The sequence below is a fragment of the Calliphora vicina genome, chromosome 3 (assembly GCF_958450345.1).
Source record: "Calliphora vicina chromosome 3, idCalVici1.1, whole genome shotgun sequence".
NCBI classification, from domain to species: Eukaryota; Metazoa; Arthropoda; class Insecta; order Diptera; family Calliphoridae; genus Calliphora; species Calliphora vicina.
In genome coordinates this window covers 19,101,741-19,125,956 of record NC_088782.1, presented here as the reverse complement: position 1 = coordinate 19,125,956, position 24,216 = coordinate 19,101,741, and the positions used below count along the sequence as shown (strand labels likewise).

General features: G+C 29.4%; 1 protein-coding gene across 11 annotated transcripts in view; it reads left to right on the top strand.

Annotated features, from left to right (window-relative positions):
- The window catches only part of PAN3 (Poly(A) specific ribonuclease subunit PAN3), a 103,499-nt gene extending 80,426 nt beyond the window's left edge, over nucleotides 1–23,073 (top strand). For 6 of the 11 annotated variants that reach the window (XM_065502941.1, XM_065502940.1, XM_065502942.1 and 3 more), the window contains 12 exons: nucleotides 5,266–5,342; nucleotides 14,035–14,475; nucleotides 14,552–15,047; nucleotides 16,253–16,369; nucleotides 16,441–16,561; nucleotides 19,299–19,421; nucleotides 19,495–19,624; nucleotides 19,682–19,818; nucleotides 20,156–20,347; nucleotides 20,534–20,696; nucleotides 22,507–22,623; nucleotides 22,884–23,073. In XM_065502941.1, coding sequence (XP_065359013.1) covers nucleotides 5,277–5,342; nucleotides 14,035–14,475; nucleotides 14,552–15,047; nucleotides 16,253–16,369; nucleotides 16,441–16,561; nucleotides 19,299–19,421; nucleotides 19,495–19,624; nucleotides 19,682–19,818; nucleotides 20,156–20,347; nucleotides 20,534–20,696; nucleotides 22,507–22,617 — 2,097 coding nt within the window. In that variant the 5' untranslated portion in view covers nucleotides 5,266–5,276 and the 3' untranslated portion in view covers nucleotides 22,618–22,623; nucleotides 22,884–23,073. Of the gene's footprint in view, nucleotides 1–5,265; nucleotides 5,343–13,321; nucleotides 13,412–14,034; nucleotides 14,476–14,551; nucleotides 15,048–16,252; nucleotides 16,370–16,440; nucleotides 16,562–19,298; nucleotides 19,422–19,494; nucleotides 19,625–19,681; nucleotides 19,819–20,155; nucleotides 20,348–20,533; nucleotides 20,697–22,506; nucleotides 22,624–22,883 lie in introns of all 11 variants that reach the window. The other 5 variants (XM_065502936.1, XM_065502935.1, XM_065502937.1 and 2 more) reach the window with 1 other exon arrangement.
- Nucleotides 23,074–24,216: the final 1,143 nt, after the last annotated feature.

Below are 24,216 nucleotides of genomic sequence, written 5' to 3'. Positions count from 1 at the left end.
AGGTCAAAAATCGAGGTTGTCCTGGTTTTTTCCTTATATCTCAGCCATTTGTGGACCGATTTTCTCGATTTTAAATAGCAACCGAGCCAGAATTTCGGAGATATTGATGTATCATTCGTGCATGTAAGTTATTTGGGGGCTTCAGAAAGTTGATTTCAATATCGACTCCGCTATCTATAACGATTCAGAATATATATACTTTGTGGGGTCGCAAATGAAAAATGTAGAAATTACAAACGGAATGACAAACTTATATATACCCTTCTCACGAAGGTGAAGGGTATAAAAATTGTCCATTTTGAAATAAATAAATAAAAAAGTCAACAAACAATGTTTTTAATTTTGCATAAAAAGTTTTGAGTTAAAAAAAATTGATTTTGATAGAAATCCAACTCCCATCCTAATAAGCGACCAAAAATGTCTTCAAGGAAATGAGCTTTATTTTGAGAAAAAATGTGCCCATTTTGTAAAAAAAAAACGTCAAACAAGTTTTTGAATTTTTTTTTTTCGTAAGATTGAAGAAATAGCTATCTAAATTATTTGGGACACATTTTGCTAAGAACAATAGGTAATAAGTTACATGGATGAGAAAAAACACCTGTTTGGACAAAATGTCCAATTTTTACCCCCTTCTAAATCAGAGAGTTCTCTAACGATCTTGTTGAAAAATTGGTCTGAATTAATATCCAATAAGACTAACCTTGGTGCAATTTTCATCCCGATCGGAAAACATCGATTTCACTTGACAGGAAATTCACCATATACTAATGTGGGTCGTGACAAATATTTTGATATGTTACAAACGGAATGACAAAATAATTATTGATGTTGGGTATAAAAACTATGGTAAAATACAGAAACGAAACACCCTTAAACAATAATTGAATCGTTTATTTTTAAAATCAGTCAAGCAACAAATTATTGATATCTATATTAACATATATTTAAAAAATAATATAAAGTTTGCACTTGACTGGTTTCTGAAAATAGCAACCATCACTGTTGTAAATTTCATACGAAATATTCTAATTTTTATTAGGAACTTCAAATGTTAAATGACAAATGAACATTTTAAAGAGTTTAACATTGAAATTTAAAAAGTTTAATTGAAAAATGTTCCCATAAAACTTTTTATATCCAACCAAGTAGGGTTTTAGAGCTTGTAATCTTTTATTTTTTTTCAAATTTATTGAGACCTATGTTCAACATTTATCAAGCGCTGTCACTTGACTTCTTTCTGCACTAAACACGGATTTCTCGTCTTGGCCAAACCATAATAGGGGGACAATATTTATTTTTTTTGCATTAAACGATGCATTTACCTTTACAAAACAGTAATAGACCCATAATTCAATTTTGGATTTTTGTTGCTTGACTGGTTATTGAAATAAACGATTCAATTAATAAAATAAAATAATAATAATTGTTGTTGTTGCTATTACTTTACAAAAACTATATGGACGAATACATTTATATGTACATATTTGTTCTGAAATAACTATTCGCCATCATATACTCGTTCTGCAGTACATTCTGCTTCCGTTGTAGGCCATTGAAAAATATTCCCATAAAACTCTTTATATCCAACCGAGTAGAGTTTTAGAGCTTGTAATTCATTTATTTTTTCAAATTTATTAAGACTTACAACATTTATGAAACAATGTCAATCGCTGTCTCTTGACTTCTTTCTGCACTAAACATTGATTTCTCGTCTTGGTCACACCGTAATAAGGGGCAATATTAATTTTTGTTTGCCGTTTAATGCAAATTTAACTTTACAAAACAGTAATCGCCCAATAACTCAATTTTGGAATTTTTGTTGCTTGATTGGTTTTTGAAATAAACAAGTCAATTAAGCTGTTTTTTCTCCTTAAGCTTTTCCTACAACTCTACCTATTTAATGCTGAGAAATAATCACGGTCGAATTGTTGTTGCTATTATTTTACAGTTGTATGTTAGCAACAAATTTGAACGCTCATAACTCTTAAAAAAACTAAACCGATTTGAATAAAACATATATTGTGCTCATCTGTAAATAAATACCTTTTAAATGGTATATTTTAACATTTTAGATAGATATTAATTACATATATAGATAGATTTATTTTCAAATATAAATTCTTTTAAATTTCCCATCATTTAAATTAGATTGAAATCTTTTAAATCTCTGCAATCATTAATAGTTCAATGTAAATGTTTAGGCATTGTAATTTTGGTTTTCAATACAAATTATTATTGTTATTATTTCCATACAAATTAAGTCAATTTATTGTGACTTAACCTCATTTACATCAGCAGCACGGTATTAATGTCAATACAATTTGAACTACACCCAACGACAATAAATCTTTATTTGTTAAATTTTCAAAATATTTATGAGACATGTGCAATATGACTAAATAAAAAATAAATATTTTAAATTTAAAAAAAAATGTAAATTAAAATAATTTTTATAATCATAAAAATGTATATATAAATGTGTGGTTTTCACAGGGGATTTAAATGGTGATCCCTATGCAAGATAAGGAGTAAATTTTTACTGCTTAATTTAAAATCTCATTTATTTAAATATGCACAATCCTGCTACAACATGCCGGATTCATTCAATGAATTGTCTCAAACTATTGTGTAAAATATTTGGGGCAACTTGAATGATTTAATAAGGAATTAATTCTATAACGAATGAATTCTCAATAAAATGAATCCAATGCGTTTGAAGTACTAAGGAATAAGAGTATGAATAAATTCTTTATAAATAATTTAATGGAATGGTAATGTGATCAACCACTTCGTTTACAATATTTTATTACAATACATTAATTTGATTATTCAACTTTAACTTCAACATTTTCCCCGCTACGCATTGTATACATGATCATTTTTTATACGATTTAACCTATAATTCTTATCAGTTGATTTCATTTCAAAGTATTTGCTTGTTTTTTGTCTGCCTCCCTAATACTTGTAAATAAGTATGGTTGAGTGTGTGTGTATCACGTGTTACTACGTAGTACGTTACAAATCAATTTAGATTTGTTCTAATTTATTAAATTTCATATGTAAAATTATCTATTAAATTAATAATTACTGACTGATTAATTGCTGTGAAAGCGTATGTATCAGAATTTATTAAATGCAAATAGATCTAGTTTTTAGAATCTAGTGTATCAATTATTGAAAGAGGCGAGAGAGAGAGAAAGATAATGAGAAAATTATGTGGTTACAATAAAGTGTTGATTACGCTTAATGTTCTAGACAAGTTTTTGAGGGGGAAGGGGGTTGGTTACACATTAAAAATAATTAATAATAATAATAATGGAAATATAGAGGAGTATAGAGAGGAGGGTCATTGTACCCTTTCACTCAAATTGCTGTGTATGCTAAGAAGAATCTAAATAAGATTTTATTGATATTTTAATTGAATGTAATTAATTGATTAAGTGAAACTATTCTTATAGATTAAAATAAAAACTCTAGTGAGTTGAAAACTTCAGAAAGCTAAATGAAATTTAAGTACTTCTTCGAGCACTACATTTCAATCACTTCAAAAGTGGCTCAAAATCTTCTGTGTCAATATATTAATTATTTAAACAGTATTATTTTAAACACTATTATTTTATTGAATTGTAGGTTTTAATCCGTCTTATTTTAACTTCAATTATAGGTATTTATACAGTCTTATTTTAGCTTCAATTGAAGGTCTTTATACCGTCTTATTTGAGCTTGAATTATAGGTCTTTATACAGTTTTATTTTAGCTTTAATTGTAGGTCTTTATACCGTCTTATTTTAGCTTGAATTATAGGTCTTCATATCGTCTTATTTTAGCTTGAATTGTAGGTCTTTATATAGTCTTATTTTAGCTTCAATTGTAGGGGTTTATACAGTATTATTTTGGCTTCAATTGTAGGGGGTTAACAGTCTAATTTTAGCTTTACATCGTCTTATTTTAGCTTGAATTGTAGGTCTTTATACAGTCTTATTTTAGCTTGAATTGTAGGATTTATACAGTCTTATTTTAGCTTGAATTGTAGGTATTTATACAGTCTTATTTTAGCTTCAATTGTAGTGGGTTATTCGGTCTTGTTTTAGCTTCAATTGTAGGGGTTTATACAGTCTGATTTTAGCTTCAATTGTAGGTCTTTATACAGTCTTATTTTAGCTTCAATTGTAGTGGGTTATACAGTCTTATTTTAGCTTCAATTGTAGGTCTTTACATCGTCTTATTTTAACTTCAATTTTAGGTATTTATACAGTCTTATTTTATCTTCAATTGTAGGTCATTATACAGTCTTATTTTAGCTTCAATTGTAGATCTTTATACAGACTTATTTTTACTTCAATTGTAGGGGTTTATACAGTCTTATTTTATCTTCAATTGTAGGGGTTTATACAGTCTTATTTTAGCTTCAATTCTACGTATTTATACAGTCTTATTTTAGCTTCAATTGTAGGTCTTTATACAGTCCTATATTAGCTTCAATTGTAAGTCTTTATAGTCTTATTTTAGCTTCAAAATCTTTCTAAATTTTGTATATTTTTTCGCTTCTGTGGAAGTAATTTTCTGTTGAAATGTGAGATATATATCACTTATTTGATTTTGCAATATTAAAATTATAAATTAAGAAATTTTTACCTTCAACTAACAAAATATTTTTCATTCAATTTAATTATCACATGAAGCAGCAAAAACCATGCGTTAATAATTCTCAACTCTAAACAAATAAATAAATAAAATTTAATGCAATGTGTGTTTGAAATGAAAAATTAAACAATAATAAACAAAAATAATTTCAAAACCACAAAACAATTTTAAAGTTTATGAGAATTTGTTTATTCAAACAAACAAAAGCAAAAGTTCTATGGGAATATTTTAATGTTATTATTAATATTGCAATTTGATTTAGTTTTATTTTATTTTTATATATTTGTTTTTGCTTAAAAGCCAAAGATTGCTTTCTAAATACACAATTAGCGTATAATAAAAATAAAAATGAGAATTATTTCAACCGTACGTGTAATTGCCAACGAAAAAAAAAATTTCACTTTTCACAGTTCATAATGAGGTTTTTCTGCACTTAAAAAGCTTTTTTTTTTGTTTTAGAAATGAAATGACGGTTTGTCTTTTTGATGTATTAGGAAATTTTAAATTCTTTTGATGTTTAATTACGTAGCAAGAATATTTACATATACATTTTTTTTAATTTAAACCATATTTAATATTTTATTTAATTCTATTTTATTTTTTATCTATAACCATTTTTAGATACGGCTGCTATGGATCCAATTTTTTATTCCCCATCAAATGGCATACCTTCTGAAAGTAAACTCGCAACATATATGGTAAGTTTTGAAATGAATTTTAGTTAAAAATTTAACTTATTTTTCAAATTTAATAGCATTATTAAATTCGTTGAATTTGAATTACTGATAATAGTAACTAATTTAGAGGTTCCGAGTTTTTTAGCTTAAATCGTAGGGGTTTATGCAGTTCTATTTTAAATTGAATTGTATGTCTTTACAGTATTTTATTAGCTTCTATCGTAGGTCTTTATACAGTCTTATATTAGCTTCAATCGTAGGTCCTTATACAGTCTTATACAGTTATTTATACAGTCTTATGTCAGCTTCAATCGTAGGTCTTTATACAGTCTTATATTAGCTTCAATCGTAGGTCCTTATAAAGTCTTATACAGGTCTTTATACAGTCTTATATTAGCTTCAATCGTCGGTCTTTCTAAAGTATTATTCAGTTCTTTATACAGTCTTATGTCAGCTTCAATTGTAGGTCCTTATACAGGTCTTTATACAGTCTTATATTAGGTTCAATCGTAGGTCTTTATAGTTCTTATACAGTTCTTTATACAGTCTTATGTCAGCTTCAATCGTAGGTCCTTATACAGTCTAATACAGGTCTTTATACAGTCTTATATTAACTTAAATCGTAGGTCCTTATACAGTCTTATACAGGTCTTTATACAGTCTTATATTAGCTTCAATCGTAGGACTTTATACAGTCTTATATTAGGTCTTTATATTCGGTTGCTATTACGAATCTTTTTTTTTGTAAAGTTAGCTTCAATCGTAGGTGCATATACAGTCTTATATTAGCTTCAATCGTCGGTCTTTCTAAAGTCTTATACAGTTCTTTATACAGTCTTATGTCAGCTTCAATCGTAGGTCCTTATACAGTCTTTTACAGGTCTTTATACAGTCTTATATTAGCTTCAATCGTAGGTCCTTATACAGTCTTATATTAGCTTCAATCGTAGATCCTTATACACTCTTATATTAACTTCAATCGTAGCTCCTTATACAGTCTTATATTAGCTTCAATAGTCGGTCTTTCTAAAGTCTTATACAGTTCTTTATACAGTCTTATGTCAGCTTCAATCGTAGGTCCTTATACAGTCTTATATTAGCTTCAATCGTATGTCCTTATACAGTCTTTATACAGTCTTATATTAGCTTCAATCGTAGGTCCTTATACAGTCTTATACAGGTCTTTATACTGTCTTATATTAGCTTCAATCGTAGGTCCTTATACAGTATTATATAAGGTATTTATATTCGGTTGCTATTACGAATCTTTTTTTTTTTTGTAAAGTAACAGAGAGACTCACCTACTTATAAGAATCCAAAATATATATAAATTAGTTTTGTCAAATTACAAACGAAATGACAAACTTATATATAACCTTGCCACACAAGATGAAGGGCATTAACTACATATATATATAAAGCCACAAATAACATCAGTTGAACCGAAATTATCGTTGTCGCCGAGCAATCGCTATAACAATTTAATCCATTTTTTTTAAAATATTAAATTTCAATACTTTTTTAATTAAATTTACCGCTATTATAAAAAGTACCAGAACTTTACTATAAAAATATTGGTTTAACAAATTATTAAACAAACATCTTTACATTGTTAACATTACTTTTGTTTTACACAAAAGTGGATTAATTTTTAACGACCTGTGTTTATAACAGCAATCTTGACATACATATTTTGTTGTTATGTATTAATTTATTTATTTTTTTTTTTATTATTTCATTTTATAATTATAAAATCTTAAAAATATTGTATAAACGAATGAATTTATTGTATATTATTCTCTTCTACAGATGTAGTATTTATTATTATGTACGAGTGAGAGTTCGTTCGTTTGTTTGTATGTAAATTGTATTTATTTTGTTCTTGTATTTAAATTATTTGTTCAACAGGTTATTTACAGTTTATTTTTTTTATTTTTTTTTAATATTAATAATAAATACACAGATATTTAAATGGATATGTTGTATGTATAAGTGCTATGAATATGTATATTCATTATGTATGAGCAGTGTACTTATACACATGACAAACCTGTCGTCCAAGCTGAGGCACCAATTAAATTTTGAAATTTCAATTAGTACCTTATGATTATTTCATGGAAATTCTAATATGTCTTTCACAAGAACTATTTTTGTTTCAAAAATGTCATTTTGGCGCCATTCTCGGCTTGAATTATGGTTTTCCCATACAATTTTGAAAACTTCTTTGTTAATTTTCGGCCTTTTTGAACAAAATTACCCACTTGTACCGATCAACGGCGTAAACTTTTAACGGCGTCATTAACCTGACTGCGGTCCAACTACTTAAGCCGCAGGACAAATTTAATTGTTTAACAGTCGAATTGTATTAGTCTCAATCGGAGGTTTTTATACGAACATCACACTGAATTCTCATGCCTAGAACATCGAGAGCTTCTGATTCCTTAATATTTACACCACCCATAGAAACAGTTGAAGCAACATGATCTGTCATGCGTTTGTGTGTTTACATACAACATTGAGTCTTACGTGCATTAAAATCAACTCTGTTCGCATAACCCCATTCAGAGATTGTCACAAGATCTTGGTTCATGTTTTGCCTCATTGCCCCAATCTCCGAAAGGCTTGGCCTATAGTTGAATGAATATGAATGGCAGATGTTTCTGTCATCTGCAAAAGAATAGATAGGAAGTTTGACTTAGAAGGTCATTTAGAAAAATAAGGAATAAAGTAGGAGAAAGAACGGTGCCTTGCGGTACCCCTGAATTAATCTTGAACTCATTTGATGAGATCTCATCTACAACAACTCGTATAGTGCGATCTCTAAGAAAGCTCGATATAAATCGAGAGAAGTCGTTACCGACACCAAAAGCAATAAGTTTCGAGAAGAGCGCACCATGCCACACCCTATCGAACAGGCTTTTACTAGCTTCAGTCTTAGTTATTTACACAGTCTTTTTTAACTGCAATCGTAGGTCTTTATATAGCCTTATATTAATTCAAACTCTGTTATATTAATTTCAATCGTTTTCAGTGCCGATCAATGTTATAAAAATGTATAACGGCGGCATTAATGTGGCTGCGGACCAACTACTAAAATATGAACTGAAACAGTATTGAATAAATACTTTGTTAGTTGAATTACAAGAAATTGTTTATGCATATTTAAATTATCAATTTTTTGCCGGCAGCGAATTTTTTATTTTGATATTCAAAACAAAAAAGTAGTGGTAAATTCTATTTTGATTCGAAAACACATTAGCTAAACGAATCGAAAGCGTTACGGCTAAGCTACCGTTACCCCTATGAACTATCAGCAGCAACAAATCGTAATCATAGGTTCAAAATAATTTATTCCTTATTCAAATTTCCAAATTGCAATTGTATCTCTTAACAATTCTATTAAAGAAATAATCGATCTAGCTATGTCCGTCCGCCTGTCTGTCTGTTGAAAACACGATACGGCCCAAACGAAAAGAGCTGTTGATAAGGGGCCTTTTCGGAAATGCATCACTGCGCTGCATCTGATGAGCAGTACGTTCTAAAATGCAACACTGCAAATGTCTTGAGTTCTAAAAACCAACAGTGAAACAGATGATGCGCAAAACACCATCAAACAAGCATGTCAAAAATGGCTGATGCATTGTCTGCGCATCAGCATCAGCTGATTTGCATCAGCATCGCAAACTAATCACAGATGCGCATCAAATGCAGAGCAGTGATGCATTTCCGAAAAGGCCCAAGGTTTGTTTTGTATTGAAAATGGGCAGTATCCACCCATAATACTGTTTGAGCTGTCATAAATATGTCGATTATGCGACAATTCTGATAAAATTTTGCACAAATTAGTTCTAAGTACTCTGAAATTAACCTGTAATGTATGACGAAAATCGGGCAACATTTGTTTCTAGTCCCCATACAAGTCCCCTCCCAGAAAATTACTTGAATTGGACATAAAAATGTTTCATATGAAGCTAAATCATCCGACCAACTTTTGTGAGGATTGGTCCATGAGACAATTTTTTTATTGTCACATATTGATGGCGGAACACTCTTATCTTTTAATTCTGAATCAATATTTTAGTGAAATATGATTAAATTGAATTAATTAATTGGAAACTCTGATATCAGTCTACCACTAAACAGGTCAAATTCTAAAGAGCTGGTTTACCTTTAAATTGGTCTTAATTAGGGGGCGGATATATATGCAAATGCATGTTTTTTCTAGAACGTGCAAATACAATGTAGACCAATTATCTATCCGAATCGCACATTTTGCTGCAAAATGGCATCGATTTATTAGTGCATATTTTTGCATATTTTATTGATAATGCATATTTTGTTATATTTTACTTCAAAATGCATATTTATATGCATATTATGCCAATTTTTAATAAAAATATATTTTTTTGTCATTAATGGGCAATACATTGTTTCGACAACAATATTTTTTGTCGAATTTATTATAGAAATAGCAGTAGACAACATTTACTAACTAACTTCTTTCGACATCGAGAAACTGGCATTAAGTTCTTCATTGCTTAACAGTAATTGAAAATTATCATTTCAAAACATTTTTCTTCAAAAAAGTTTAGTTTTTTAAGTATCAAAAATTCATTAAATGTATCGAAAAACATTCATATTTGTTTTAATTGCAAATTCGATTTATAAGAGATTTCGTTATCGAAAGATTCACATACACAGTTACCGCTCCTGACAGTCATTTCTACGAGACTGTCGTAAACTAGTGATTTTGGAAAACTTAGAGACACTATAGATTACATAGAGACACTTAAGTGATAATTGTCTTTATGCTAGATTCCATGGGATGTATAAAGTAACCAATTGACTTCTCTCTGCATTACAAATAGCACGTCAAATGACCCAAAATATATAAATTGGAGTCAGCCAAGTGATCAGATATTATTTCCCTCTATAAGGGATACATTTACTAATTGCTTAATTGCTTGGTTATTACGAGATAAAAATTAAGGTTGGATGCTACTTTACAGCACGATCAAAATAGAGAAGCTCTAAAGATTATGGCTTTAAACAAGTATTCATACCAAGATATTACAAGTTTTAGAACTTTAATTGTTTAATTCCTGGTATAATTTAAAGAGTTCTAACTGCTGGCAACAGTGTTGTGTATTTTTTTGGACATTTCGAATTCCATACTTAATTATTTTATGTTTCTGCACAAAAATATAAGTGCATATTTTTTAAATTTTTAGGTCATATTTTGATTTTTTTGAAGCATATTTTAGGCGCATATTTTCCAATAATAAATGCATGAAAATCCGCCCCCTAGTCATAATGAATAAGTTAATATTCAAAAATTCTACACCTGTCGCCCAGTTTGTGGGCTACAGATATGTTCGAAAACGATATCAATAATGAATAATTAGCAATAACAATAGAGATTGTTTACTGCCACAAAGATTAGTTATTTTCAAAATTCTATTTAATTTCTTTCGATAAATTATCTGGAATTGTAAACATCTATATTTTTAAAAAAATTCTCGATAATTTTAAGAACATTTCTCCAATAATAACTCGCTTTAATAAACATCTGGTTTTTTGTAAAAGTTCTATTTGTATGTATACGGCTGCTAATCATTCAAACCTATGAATTTATAATTAGAAGCTTAAAATGAATTTCTGTTATTTTCATTTCTTAAAATTTTTCAAAGTTCTGTTTGTAATCTGTTGTTACATTCTCTTTTAATTAGTAAAAGATTTGCCAATCATTCAGACTTTTGAATTTATGATTAGAAGCTTGAGAGTATATCAAAAAGTAATTCAAATGAATTTATGTTACATTTATTATATTCTAACCTCCGTATTCATAAAACATTTAAATTTAAACAATGTTTTAAAGCAAAACTTAAATACAAAATTTGATTTTAAAATGTTTGAATTTAAAAATTGTTTATGAATACGGCCATAAATATTTATATACGGCTGCGACTTATTCAAATTTTTGAATTTGTAATTAGAAAGAAGCCTGAGAACATAGGGTAAATAGAGACGAGACGTAATTGTCAAAAACATAAGTCTGTTGTCAAAAACCTATCTCTTGCAACAACAATATACATGTTAGTCAATGTATTTTGTTGTTGTATGAAAAATATGATTTGTTGTATTTATGTTTGACAAATCGGAGTGTCGTCTCTATGTATAATTCTCTATGCCTGAGACATACATGTGTATGTCAAAGTTCTGTGAATCGTTTAACCCTTTGTATTTATAATAAGAAGCTTGAGAATATTTTAAAAAGTAATTCAATTGAATTGCTTTTACTTTCTCTTCTAAATATTTATATTGTTGTATATTTTATTAATTCTTTAGTAAATAATGCAGGTCAAATTAGATTTTCTTAATTATTACAATTTATAAAACTATGGGCACATATTGAAATGAACTTTTTAAATATTATGGTACCGAATCATTCCAATATTTGAAATTTGTTTTTCCGAATAGGTTAAAACCGGTACAAAATTTGAAGTTGCTTAAAATTTTATAATCCTTTATCGAAGTCCAAAGATAAAACTTTATGTAATGGATGTAAGACGCGGGATTTTTAAAAATTTTTAATTTTTATTTTGAAACATTTGTGCGATATAATTTTATTCAAAGTATTGGCCATTGTTAGCTATGACCCTCTCCCATCTTTCTAACATATGGATTCCGAGCCAAAAGAACTGCTCATGTTTTGAGGCCAAGATCGAATCAAACCAATATTGGATACTCTGTTCCATAATGAAACGTTCTGGGAAGGGCAGGATCTGGACTATAAAGCGGGTGAGACAAAACTGTCCAACCACTTCATTCTAAATACGTTTTAACAGGTATTGTAACATGTGGCGGAGCGTTGTCATGATGGAATATTACGTCGGGCGACATTTTTCAGAAAATGTTCGATTCAAACGAATTAGTTGCGTTCGATACAGGTTCCCTGTGATGGTCTGGTCAGATTTCAACAGCTCATAATAGATAAGACCCTCTTGCTCCCACCAAATACAGAGCATAACCTTTGCGCCATGGATTTTTGATTTTGGTATCGAGTCGGCTGGATGGACGGGCTTTACATACGATCTCTTACGCTTCGGGTTATCTTAATGGATCCATTTTTGTCGCAATTAATGATTCGGTGCAAACATGATTTTCTTTTATAGCATTCAAAAATCATTTCCGACATGCAAGCTCTTTCAAGGTCTTTCGGCTTCAATTCCCTGCTTTTGGATGAATCCTGCTGCTCGCAAACGTTTTGAAATTGCTGCTTGAGTAGCTTCCAATGATTTTGCAAGCTCTTGGAGTAATGCTTTCAATTCTTGGTATTGGCCAAACTTTTTTGGCTGGCCTGGGAGATCATTATCTTCCGTGTCAAAATCACCACTTCTGAACCGCACGCAACGTGCGAGTGATACTTCGTATTTTGTATACTTCGTATTCAGAAGCTCAAAAATTAATTGTTTTGATAGAAATTTTTCGTTTCGCCCCTTATACAGCTTTGAATTATTCAAACCTTTGAATTTTTGATTAGATGCTTGAGAATATTTCTAAATATGTATTTGAAAGCCCTTTGCATTTTAAATTAAAAGCTTGAGAATAGTTTACAACAGTAATTCTATTGAATTTCTGTTACTTTCTCTTTTAAATATTTGTAAAAGTTCTATTTGTTTATATTATCTAGTAAATAATGCAGGTCAAAGTAGTTTTTTTTTTTTTAATTACATATTACAATTATAAAATAAGAATTTATAAAACTATTCAACATAGACACACGTATAGAAATGAAAGCAATTTTTAAATAATAAACAATAATTTATTATTAAAAGAATTTAATTAATTTTTCATTAAAACCACACAAATACTTAAAATTAGAAAACTTTCAAGTTTATATTAAATCTATTGTAATTTTTAATACAATTTATCTTGTATTATTTTATTTTATAAAAAAAAAACACACAAAACACATCAACCAACAATATTTTTTAAAGAATCGACACAATGTTGCAACACCTACTTACGGTATAAATGCTGGCTTTACTTTGCTAAACATGGACTCACCTTTGTCGATTAAGTCTCAGGTAAACCAAAAAATACAAACTAGAACATTTAGTAAAACAATTTACTAAAATATAGAAATAATAAAGCTAACTTTACACTATCTGTTTTCTAATCTGAGTTGAATTTTACAAAATCATGTTGATTTCAAAAATCACAGTATTTATCAGATTCGCCTCGAATCTGCAGCTGTAAACTGCTCTTAAATAGCAGAAGCACTCATTAAATACGTCTCAGTTGTAAACCTCAGATAATGTAAAGGCAGCTAGCTAGCTTATCAAATAACTTTGTAGTGTGTAAATATTGAAATAGTTTAAGTTAAATACAAATTTTGTATCAAAATTTAAACACGAATATAAACTAAATGTGTTGTAAAAGTTGGCTAAAATGTGTGTGTGTATGTAGTGAAATATGTAGAAATAGTCTAAATCACAGAATTTCCGAATTAGAGCAACTTAAATTATTTGTTTAGCTATTTTATTTTTCAAATATGTAAAGCTTTTTTAAAATATTAACTGCTTGTTTTTATAAAATTTTAAATCAATTCGATTCTAAAGTTTTGCAAACAAAAAAGAATCATTTTATAAAAACGGGCACTTTCATTAATTAAATTATATTAATAAAACGATTTATTTAATCCATATAGGTAACACCACAATCGCCCGAATTCATTCCAACACGTATCAATTCATCGCCCAACTTCTATTCGCCATATCATACTCCAATGTTAAATGGTGTAGCGGCCGGTAGTAACGTTAATGGTATAACGCCCACAAGTACAGCAGCTAAATCGGTAAATGGTACACCCTCTATGTTGGGTCTACAAAAAGCAACAGCCGCTGCCGTGGCACAACAAAAACAATTACAACAGCAGCAAAAACACAGCCTCGTCAACGGTGGCACAAAACAAATCGGTCAACCGAGTGCCCAACAAGGATACGTAGGCATGACAACGACACCATTGAAAGGTGGACGCAATAGTTTGCTGCGCAACGAATCACCCTCTAGTATAGGGGAAAAATCACCGCCACGCATGACACCGCACGCATCCCCCATACCCACCACATTACCAGCCAATGTTCATCAGGTTAGCAGAAATACCATTCTCCCCCCCCCCAAAATATTTCAAATCGTTATTTAATTTTTTTCTTTTGTTCATTTAGGAAAATGTTGGCGGTACTATATATTTTTATCCAACTGCCAATCATACGACCAGCCAGAATAGCAACACCGTCGGCGTGCCCAGCGGCGTTGTGGATCCAACGTCCGCCCATCATGGCGGGCCGCCGGTTGTGGGCGTTGGCATGCCGCCCTTAACGCCCGTCCAGCCATCGCTCATGTATACGGGTCATGTGTATCCCGGTCCTGCCTCCAACGTTATAACAATGCAACCGAAAACACAATTGGAATCGGCATTCTTTCTACCCGACGAAATGCGAGCCGAAATATTGTCGCGCAATGTGATCTCGAATTTAATGTTAGATGCCAGCGAAGCAGCACAACATGCCCTACCCATGGAAATTGATAATTATCATACGTTATATCCGCTGGAAGCGTTGCCCGTTCAACCGTTGCACGCCAAGTTAACGCTGCCCTCTTCCACCTACAAAGCAACACATAGTTCAACTGGTATCAAATATTGTCTGAGAAGGTTACATGGTGAGTTTTTAATTTTTTTTTTATTATTAAAAGAAAACAGCTGAATTTATACAAAATAAATAGCAGATATCATTAAGTTGATAACAATTTTATGACGAGGACAAATATTTTTCGATACATACGCTTATAAAGCCATAGATAAATACACATAGATCGGAAACTCCCCTGTCAAAGACATAACCATTTTTATCGAAATAAACGAAAATCTGAGCTTACAAAAAAAAACAAGAGTTAGGGCTTGAGTTTTTATCCCGGGAATTCCCGGTACAAATTTCCCGGGAATTTTGCAAATTTTTCACTACCCGATTTTTAAAATCCATAACAAAATAGCTTAAAAAATTTATTAAATGATTAAATTTTTCTTTAATTCAAATCTAGTACAAAAACTTAAGACAATTTTTTCAATTAATTTTGTAAATGATTTGATTTAACAAAAATTTAATCATTCAAAGTTTGAATAAATTCTGTTATTAATTAACTTTAAAATTAATTCAGTTTAAACAAAGGCTTTGGAATGAATCTAAAAAATTAAATATGATTTATGGAATGAAAGGCTGACATTCTTTAATTACGGATTAAGATTTTAGTGAATTAAGCTCAAATTTTATTAATTAATTCGAAGCTCTGATATTTAATTATTATAACACTAAGTTTTTCTATGAAATTTGGCTATAATATTCCTAATTTACAGTATCATTATATATTTCGGGAATAGCCGGGTACCCGGAAATGTAGAAAAAAATTTCCCGATTCCCGGGAATCAAAAAAGGTCGGGAAATTAAAAACCCTAGTTAGGGCGTATCTACATATATTAAGGTAATGATGTTTAAAGCATAGAGAAATACACTCAATCAAAAAAATTACTCAAAATAATCACACATACGAATGTTGTTTTTGCTTTCACATAGTTTTTTTACTTATACATTCCCGCCACTTACGCTTTTGACAACTGAGTTAGGTCTTTGAGAGGTCAGTTTCCCATCTATGTGTATTTATCTATAGTTTATAGGCCTTATTCATAAACTATTTTTAAATTTATCAAATTTTGCATGGCAATTTTGTTTTATGAACCTTTGATAAAATTAAAACCGGTTTATGAATATGGCGGTAAAGTTTTCAAGTTTTAATGGTCGCCTACTTTGAATTTACCAAAAATCACTCACTTTTAACCAAATATTTATATATTCTTTCGCTTTTTTCTTAAGGTTTCCGTTTGCAATCGACAAAATGTATGTCAGTCGTGGAAATGTGGAAAAAATTGCAACATTCAAATGTGGTACAATTACGTGAAGTCTTCACAACAAAAGCATTTGGTGATAATTGTAAGTTTGCAAAATTAAATTCATTTCATAAAATATTTAAAAAATAATTGATTGTATTTTCATTTAAACAGCATTAGTATTAGTTTACGACTATCATCCAAACTCACATACATTATTAACGAAATATTTTACACCAACGCCAGATAGCAATGGCTATAATGATCCATTCCAGGGCGAGGCACGCCCCTTCAGGTATGTTACAACCATAGTGTAATGAAATACGTATTTGTGTAACGTTTGGGTAAACAAATATGGAAATATGTAAACGCGGTATTAAAATAAAAACTATTAGATTGTTTATTAAAAAATAATCCCACGTTTCTAATTAATCAAGTATTAAAAATCTTAGCTAACATTAGACCAACGAAAACTGATTTGAAAATTTTGTTGAAGAAATTCTGTCTAAATTCTGGTGAGTTAGTCAGTTCATCAATTGCATAGCAAAAGTTAATGAATGGATGGAAAGTTATTCACCCTTATCGCGAATCAATATTTCACATAAAAAAATTTTCCATGTTGTGAAATTTTTAGGTAACACTAAACAGCTGTTACGAACAAAATCAACTATTGTGAATGAAAAGTTCATGGGAATATCACGATAGCAATTTTCCCTTCGAGGGAAATGGATATTTCATTGGAACATAAATTTCACATGTTATTACCGATAGGGGTGATTACTTCGAATCTTCTAAATGTAAAAAACACCCAACACATCCAAGGATATAAGTAAAACTAAGTTTTCTGGATTGGATTTATTGTGGTTAACAAATTAGCGATTTCAATGAACTATATTTTAGGAAAAATTTTAAACCATTTAAACCTTAATTCATATTTTAAAAAAGTACCAAACTGATTATCAAGATTTGTCTATAAAATATGACCGATTATGGCTAATAGGCTAGGTTATTGAAAATAATAAATAAATAAAATAAATTTAAAAAAATATTTGATTTTTTTATACTGATTTTTGGTATAAAATATGAGTGATAACAGATTGAGTTTATTTTTCCTAAAATCGCAGTATTTACAAAGTAATTAACGATTTGAGATTTTTTAATTTTTTTATACTAAAAATTTGTTTTTGGTATGACAGATTGATTTGGATTGGATTCGAGATCCAAACACCATCCTGTTAGTTAAATTTTGTATGATTGCAGGAACCAATGTTTAAAGTTTTATCAAAATTGCATTGATAATTTCGAATAAATATTTGATCAATTCGCAAGATCTCTTATTAGTTATATTGTCATAATGTCTTAATATATCTCGACTCGGCAGCTCGGCTCAACCGATACTTAGGCATTCGGCGAAGGTCTCTACTGGTTGGTTACGATAACACAATAAACATAGCATACAGAGTAGGGATGCCAAACGGGACTGGGTTTTACAAATCCCGGGATTCGAGATTTTAGAAATGTAAATCCCGGGATTTTTCGGGATTTTAGTTAAACGTCAAAACATAAAATTCAAGAATAAAAACTATTAATTTCATTAATATATTTAAGTAAAAATATAACAAATCAAAAACTAATGCATTGAATTAAAATAAAATGGTCCATGATTTTCCCTACCTCCATACAATTGTCCCCCGGAGTACTGTTTGAGCAGTCCTAAATATCCTTATAAAATTTTGCACAAAATAAGTTGTAAGTACTCTGAAATTATACTGTAAAGTATTGCGGAAATCGGGATACATTTGCCCCTAGTCCCCTTCAGAAAATAACTTGAACATAAATTTCGTAAAAGTGTAAATTGTGTAAAAGTCTATCAATGCAAGGTAGACGTGCTGCTCCCTGATTCAAATGAAAAAATCTGGCTGCGCACAATATTCCGGGATTTATTAATCCGGGAAATCCCGATCCCGAAAAATCCCGGTATTTTCGGGATCGGGATTGGCATCCCTAATACAGAGTACTATTATTTTAGGACACTTTTTACTTGAAAAACAATAAAAACCATTGTGAAATATTAGGACATTATGACATGATAAGAGACCTTGTGAATTGACCAATTATATTTATATTTTTTTATGTAAACTATTATTAAGTATAAATTTATAACCGGTTATGGCCTATAGGCTAGGTTGTTGAAAATAAATACAAAAAAATGTTACAGAATCAATCGATTTTACCCCCTAAATCTGGGTTTTCGCATACGCCGTAATCGGCGCCGATAACGAAAACTGAAACTGAAAACGTTGGTGTTCGTCACAGTCTCGTTTTTGAATTGTTTTCGTTTCAGTTTTTTAATTTTGAATGTCGCACATTAAATAGAATTTTATCATTTTTGACAAAATGTATTATTTTTTCCTCTTCCAATAAAGAAAATTTATTGTTTTTATTCAAATTACAGGTTTTTCGTTACTGATCGGTGCCGTTTCATTCCCAATTTTCGTTGCCGATTTCTGAAACGAACTTTTTTTCGGTGCAAATGTATGGAATTTCGTTTTCGGTGCCGATTGCGGTGTATGAGGAAACGTAGCTTAAGCCTTAGAATTTCCAAAAATACCTTAGTGAATCTACATAGGAGAGGGGAACACAAAGTCCCAATTTTATGTTTCTACTATTTGGCATTTAGGCTGGGCGATGTTGAATCAGTTAGTCACTCAGTAACGTTTCTTTTTATATCACGTTTTCCATATTTTCTTACCCATACGTTCTTTAGGCACTTAGTAAAACTGAATTTGAGTTATTACAAAAAATCTCCTTCAAACTTTGAAAAATTTTCTTACATTCAAAATTTTACTGCCAGAAAATAAAAAAACGCAAAATGGTTTAGGTTTATTTTATGTATTTTAGCAACTGTGTTACAAATCTGTACTTACTCGCTTAGCGAGTATTTTTTCATTGTAATTAAAAATATATTAGTTCTTTCACTGTTTAACCAAATTATTTTGTATTTCTTTTCAATTTTTAAATTTACTTTTTAGTCATAAGAGCAATTTACAACGTTCAAGCAATGGTCCTCTATTATCAGAGGCAACAATTTGGTCAATAATTATGCAATTAACAGCTGGTTTACGTGCAATTCATCAAGCTGGCTTAGCCTGCAGGTAAGTTAATATAAAATCCTTATTTCCTTCAAAAAAGGTGTAAATAATATCATGTTTTATATTATCTCAACAGAGTTTTAGATCCAACAAAAATAATTGTGACTGGTAAACGAGTACGTTTTAGTTTTTGTGGCACAAGTGATATCGCACAGTTTGATCCAAATGCTACAAATCCTTTAGCTGTTGTCAGCATGCACCAGCAGGTAATGTTTTTTATATACATTTTAACGATTTTGTTATTAATTGTTTGCTTTTATTAGGAGGATTTAACTGCTTTGGGTCGTTTAGTATTAGCATTGGCTTGCAGATGTTTACAGTCGGTACAGCGTGATAATGTACAATCAAGCATTGAAATGGTCTCACGTCATTACTCCTCCGATTTGAGAAATTTTATTGTGTAAGTTTAATTGAATGTAGGTACGAGTATTTAATCTAATAGATGTTGCTTTTTAAAGTGATTTTGTAAATTTTAAAACCTATATTAAAATGTTCTCCAAATATTTACTTAGAAATCAAGTTATAAGTTACATTTTTATGAAAATTTAGTTCTTAATACCAATAGATGCCAATGTATATTGAAGTAGTTTTGTTTACTCGAAAGTTAAAGAACTAATCCTGTGGATTCGCTTTACAGATCACCAAAATATGTGAAAACGTTTAAATTTTATAAATTCATTACATCTTCAATTTCCTAAGTAAATTTTTTTTTATTTTTTCTTTTTATCCATTTGCAGTTACTTATTTACAACGACACAAAGACGTTCGGTGACTGATTTGATGCCAATGATTGGTGCACGCTTTTATACACAATTGGATGCCTTGCAAGCACAATGTGATATGCAAGAAGATGAACTTGCTAAGGAAATGGAAAATGGACGTCTCTATAGAATATTGGTGAAATTGAATTGTATTAACGAGAGGCCAGAGTAAGTAGTTTTTAAATATTAACCCCTTAATGCAGAAACACCTATAGAAAACAATTTCCATTTAAATTATTTGAAGAAAAAAATCTGTTCGTGTTTCTGAATAAGGCCCTTAATTAGCTGGTATCAGTAACATTTGAGTTTTTAAATATAAAATAAATTATAACATTGTTTTTTTATACATTTTAGCTTCAATTTGGATTGTACTTGGTCTGAAATAGGTGATAGATACATGTTAAAATTATTCCGTGATTATTTATTTCATTCCGTCACTGAGGATGGTCGACCATGGTTGGATCACGCACATATTGTACAATGTTTAAATAAATTAGATGCTGGCTCATTAGAAAGAGTAAGTAAAACGAAATATTAACCATAGATAAATACACATAGATCGGAAACTACACCATTTCCAATTGTATTTCAGAAATTTCCAATTGAATTTCAGAAATTTCCAATTATATATATTTCAGAATTTTCTAATTCAATTTCAGAATATTCCATTTATATTTCAGAAATTTCTAATTGTATTTCAGAAATTTCCAATTGTATTTCAGAAATTTCCATTTGTATTTCAGAATTTTTAATTTTTACTTAAAAAGTTTCTAATTGTATTTCAGAATTTTCCAATTGTTTTTCAGAAATTTCTATTTTATTTCAAAAATTTCAATTGGTATTGCTATTACAATTTTCTGAAATACAAATGAAAATTTCTGAAATACATTTCGAAAATTTTGAAATACAATTGGAAAATTTTGAAATACAATTGGAAATTTCTGAAATACAATTGGAAATTTCTGAAATACAATTAGAAATTTCTGAAATATAAATGGAATATTCTGAAATTGAATTAGAAAATTCTGAAATATATATAATTGGAAATTTCTGAAATACAATTGGAAATGGTGTAGTTTAGAAATTTGATATTTAAATTGAAAATTCTGAAATATAATTGGAATATTCTGAAAATGAATTAGAAAATTCTGAAATATAATTTAAAATTTCTGAAATTCAATTGGAATTTTCTGAAATATAATTAGAAATTTCTGAAATACAATTCGAAATGGTGTAGAAATAAACTCTAACAAAAAAATTACACAAAATAATCACGTTTCATTACGAATTAAGTCCGGCTTAATTCTTTTTAGTACTGTAAACGTATTGAATTCACTCTTAATAGATTTAATATAATTTGAATCCAATTTTCTTTAATTCAAATTCATTACAATATACCTTAATACAATTTATTAAATGATTCAGTTAAAGTGTTGAGTTTCCAAGACAGTTTCTTGTCCAGAATTATATGCAAATATATTGCGATATCCGAGAATGTCAGTTCAATAAAGGTTAATCGAGGTAGGACAAAGATAGGAATCTTGTATTTTGTTGAGAATAATACAAGTTGAGTTTTGCTCGGATTCACACTCAGTAGACTGAGTCACACTCAGTCTAAGAATCATTACTTGCGATGAAAAATTAATCCATTACGTTAACCCGAAACGTAAGAGATCGTATGTGAAGCCCGGCCAACCAGCCAAATCGACACCAAAGCCAAATATCCATGACGCTAAGGTAATTCTCTGTATGGAGCAAAAGGGTCTTATCTATTATGAGCTGCTGAAAAATTACCGAACCATCACAGGGAAACTGTACTGAACACAACTGATTCGTTTGAAGTGTCCGACTTCTATTTGTTTCGATCGATGCAGAACGCTCTCTCTGCAATACGCTTCACTTAAGAACAGAGTATCCGCAATTGACTCGATTTGTTATTGGCCTCAAAAGATGAGTAATTTTTTGGCGCGCAATACAAATGTTCAAAAATAACAGTTAATTTTAGAAAAATCCCGCATTTTTAAGCCATACGCCCAATATATTTTGTTACTTACCCCCAGTAACACGAAGTCTGGTTATGTATTAACTAACAGTTAAACTGACAGTTTTCATACAAAAATATTTTTAACCGACAGTATAACTATTAGTTAGGCCATAACCAGGCTTCGTGTTAATGGGGGTTAGTATTTAATAATTAATTGAAGATATGAAGCAAGCTTGAATCAAATTCATGTAGAGGTTTTCAGGCAAATACGTCCAGAAATTAGGGGATTGTTGTGTTTGCTTTAACCAAATTTCAAATATTAAATAATTTCCTCTACTTTCAGGTTCAACTAATGTCTCGCGATGAGCAATCGGTTCTTATTGTTACTTATGTTGAGCTCAAGAATTGCCTGGAAAAAGCATTTTCCGAATTGATGGCCAATGCTGCCACATAATAATAGGTAAACTTTATAATTATTATTATTATAATATTGTATACATATTTTAGATTTAAACAAAAGTAATTTATTTAAACAAAAAAAAACCTCTTCAGAATGATCTTTATTTTATTATGGTTTCAAAAACAGTTTTTACAAATTGTAGTTTGAACATTATTTTACAATAGTTTTACAAATATTGACAGTAAATTGTTAAAACAAAATACTATGCTTAATATTTAAATAAAACCAAATTGATTTTCTTTGTTTATTTTCTTCCCTAGACTATCATTTTAATCACTTCTCTCTCTCCTACTTTTCTACACATCAAGAACAACTACAACAATTACCCTTCCCCAACGAAAATGTTACCATTCTGAAACAAAAATCCAAATTATTTAGAAAACAAAAGGATAACAAACAAACAAAATAATTAATTAAGGTAAAAAAGTTTTATTTAAAAAAAAAAACAAATCCCCATAAGTGAATTGTGTATCAAGCATGACAAGTTTGTTCATTTCAAAGAAAAGGCAAGATTTGAAGAAGAAAATCACACACGAAACGAAATTAATTAAAACAATTATATATAAAACAAAAATTAAGAAAGAAAAAAAACACAAAAAAATAGTAATCTCTTTAAAAAAAATATATAAAAAACTGAAAAAAAATTCTTTTACGATAAAAAAAAAATATTGTTATAAAAATCGAAAAATCTATATTTGTACAAAAAAAAAATAAATTAATTAAAAAAAGAGGAAAAGCGAAAATTCTTAAATGAAACAGCGAATTCAAGAAAATTGTAAAAGAACTTTCCGCATAAAATATTATTGAACAAAAAGGAACCAGGCAACAGTTTTAGAAAACAACCAGTTAAAAAACATAAATTAAAACATTGTTAGCACTAAACTTTGGTATCTATTTTTATAACAAATTAAACAAAAAAAAAACTGCAAAAAAAACAAAATTAATTAACAAAAAAAGAAAGACAACTGATTTTAAAAGAAAACAAAAGGAAAAACTTTTAAAACTAGCCCACTATTTTGAAAACAAAAGAAACATAACCTACTTACATACATATTTTTACAAAACATAAATTCTTATTTACAAATTAAGGCTTAAAGAAATTTATTTATCAGATCAAGTTAATGTCAGTCATCATCATCATCATCATCATTATTAAGTAACGTAACAAAAATCCTGATAAAAAACAACTACATTTATATTTATAATTTAGTTTATATTTGTTTATGCATTAAAAAACAAAAGAAAAAAAATATCATTTAAAAAAGGCTCGTGTCTAAGCAAAAAGCGTTTTCTAATTTTTTTTTACTCGATAAAAAAACTAAATATTTTGTTTAATTCATAAATTAACAAAAAAAAAAGAAACTAAAAAACAATGTTATCCTATAATTGTTGTTGCAAATTGCTAATTTACTATCTATCTATATTTTTTTACTTTTGTTTAAGATTTTGTCATACAATTACATATTTAGTTTAATGATCATTAAATAAATTTCTTTAGTTTTATTGAAACCAATTAAAGGTAAATGGAAAATAAAACCAAACAAATAATAGCACCCACCACCTAAGTGAAACACACTCAAAATTGTATATTGT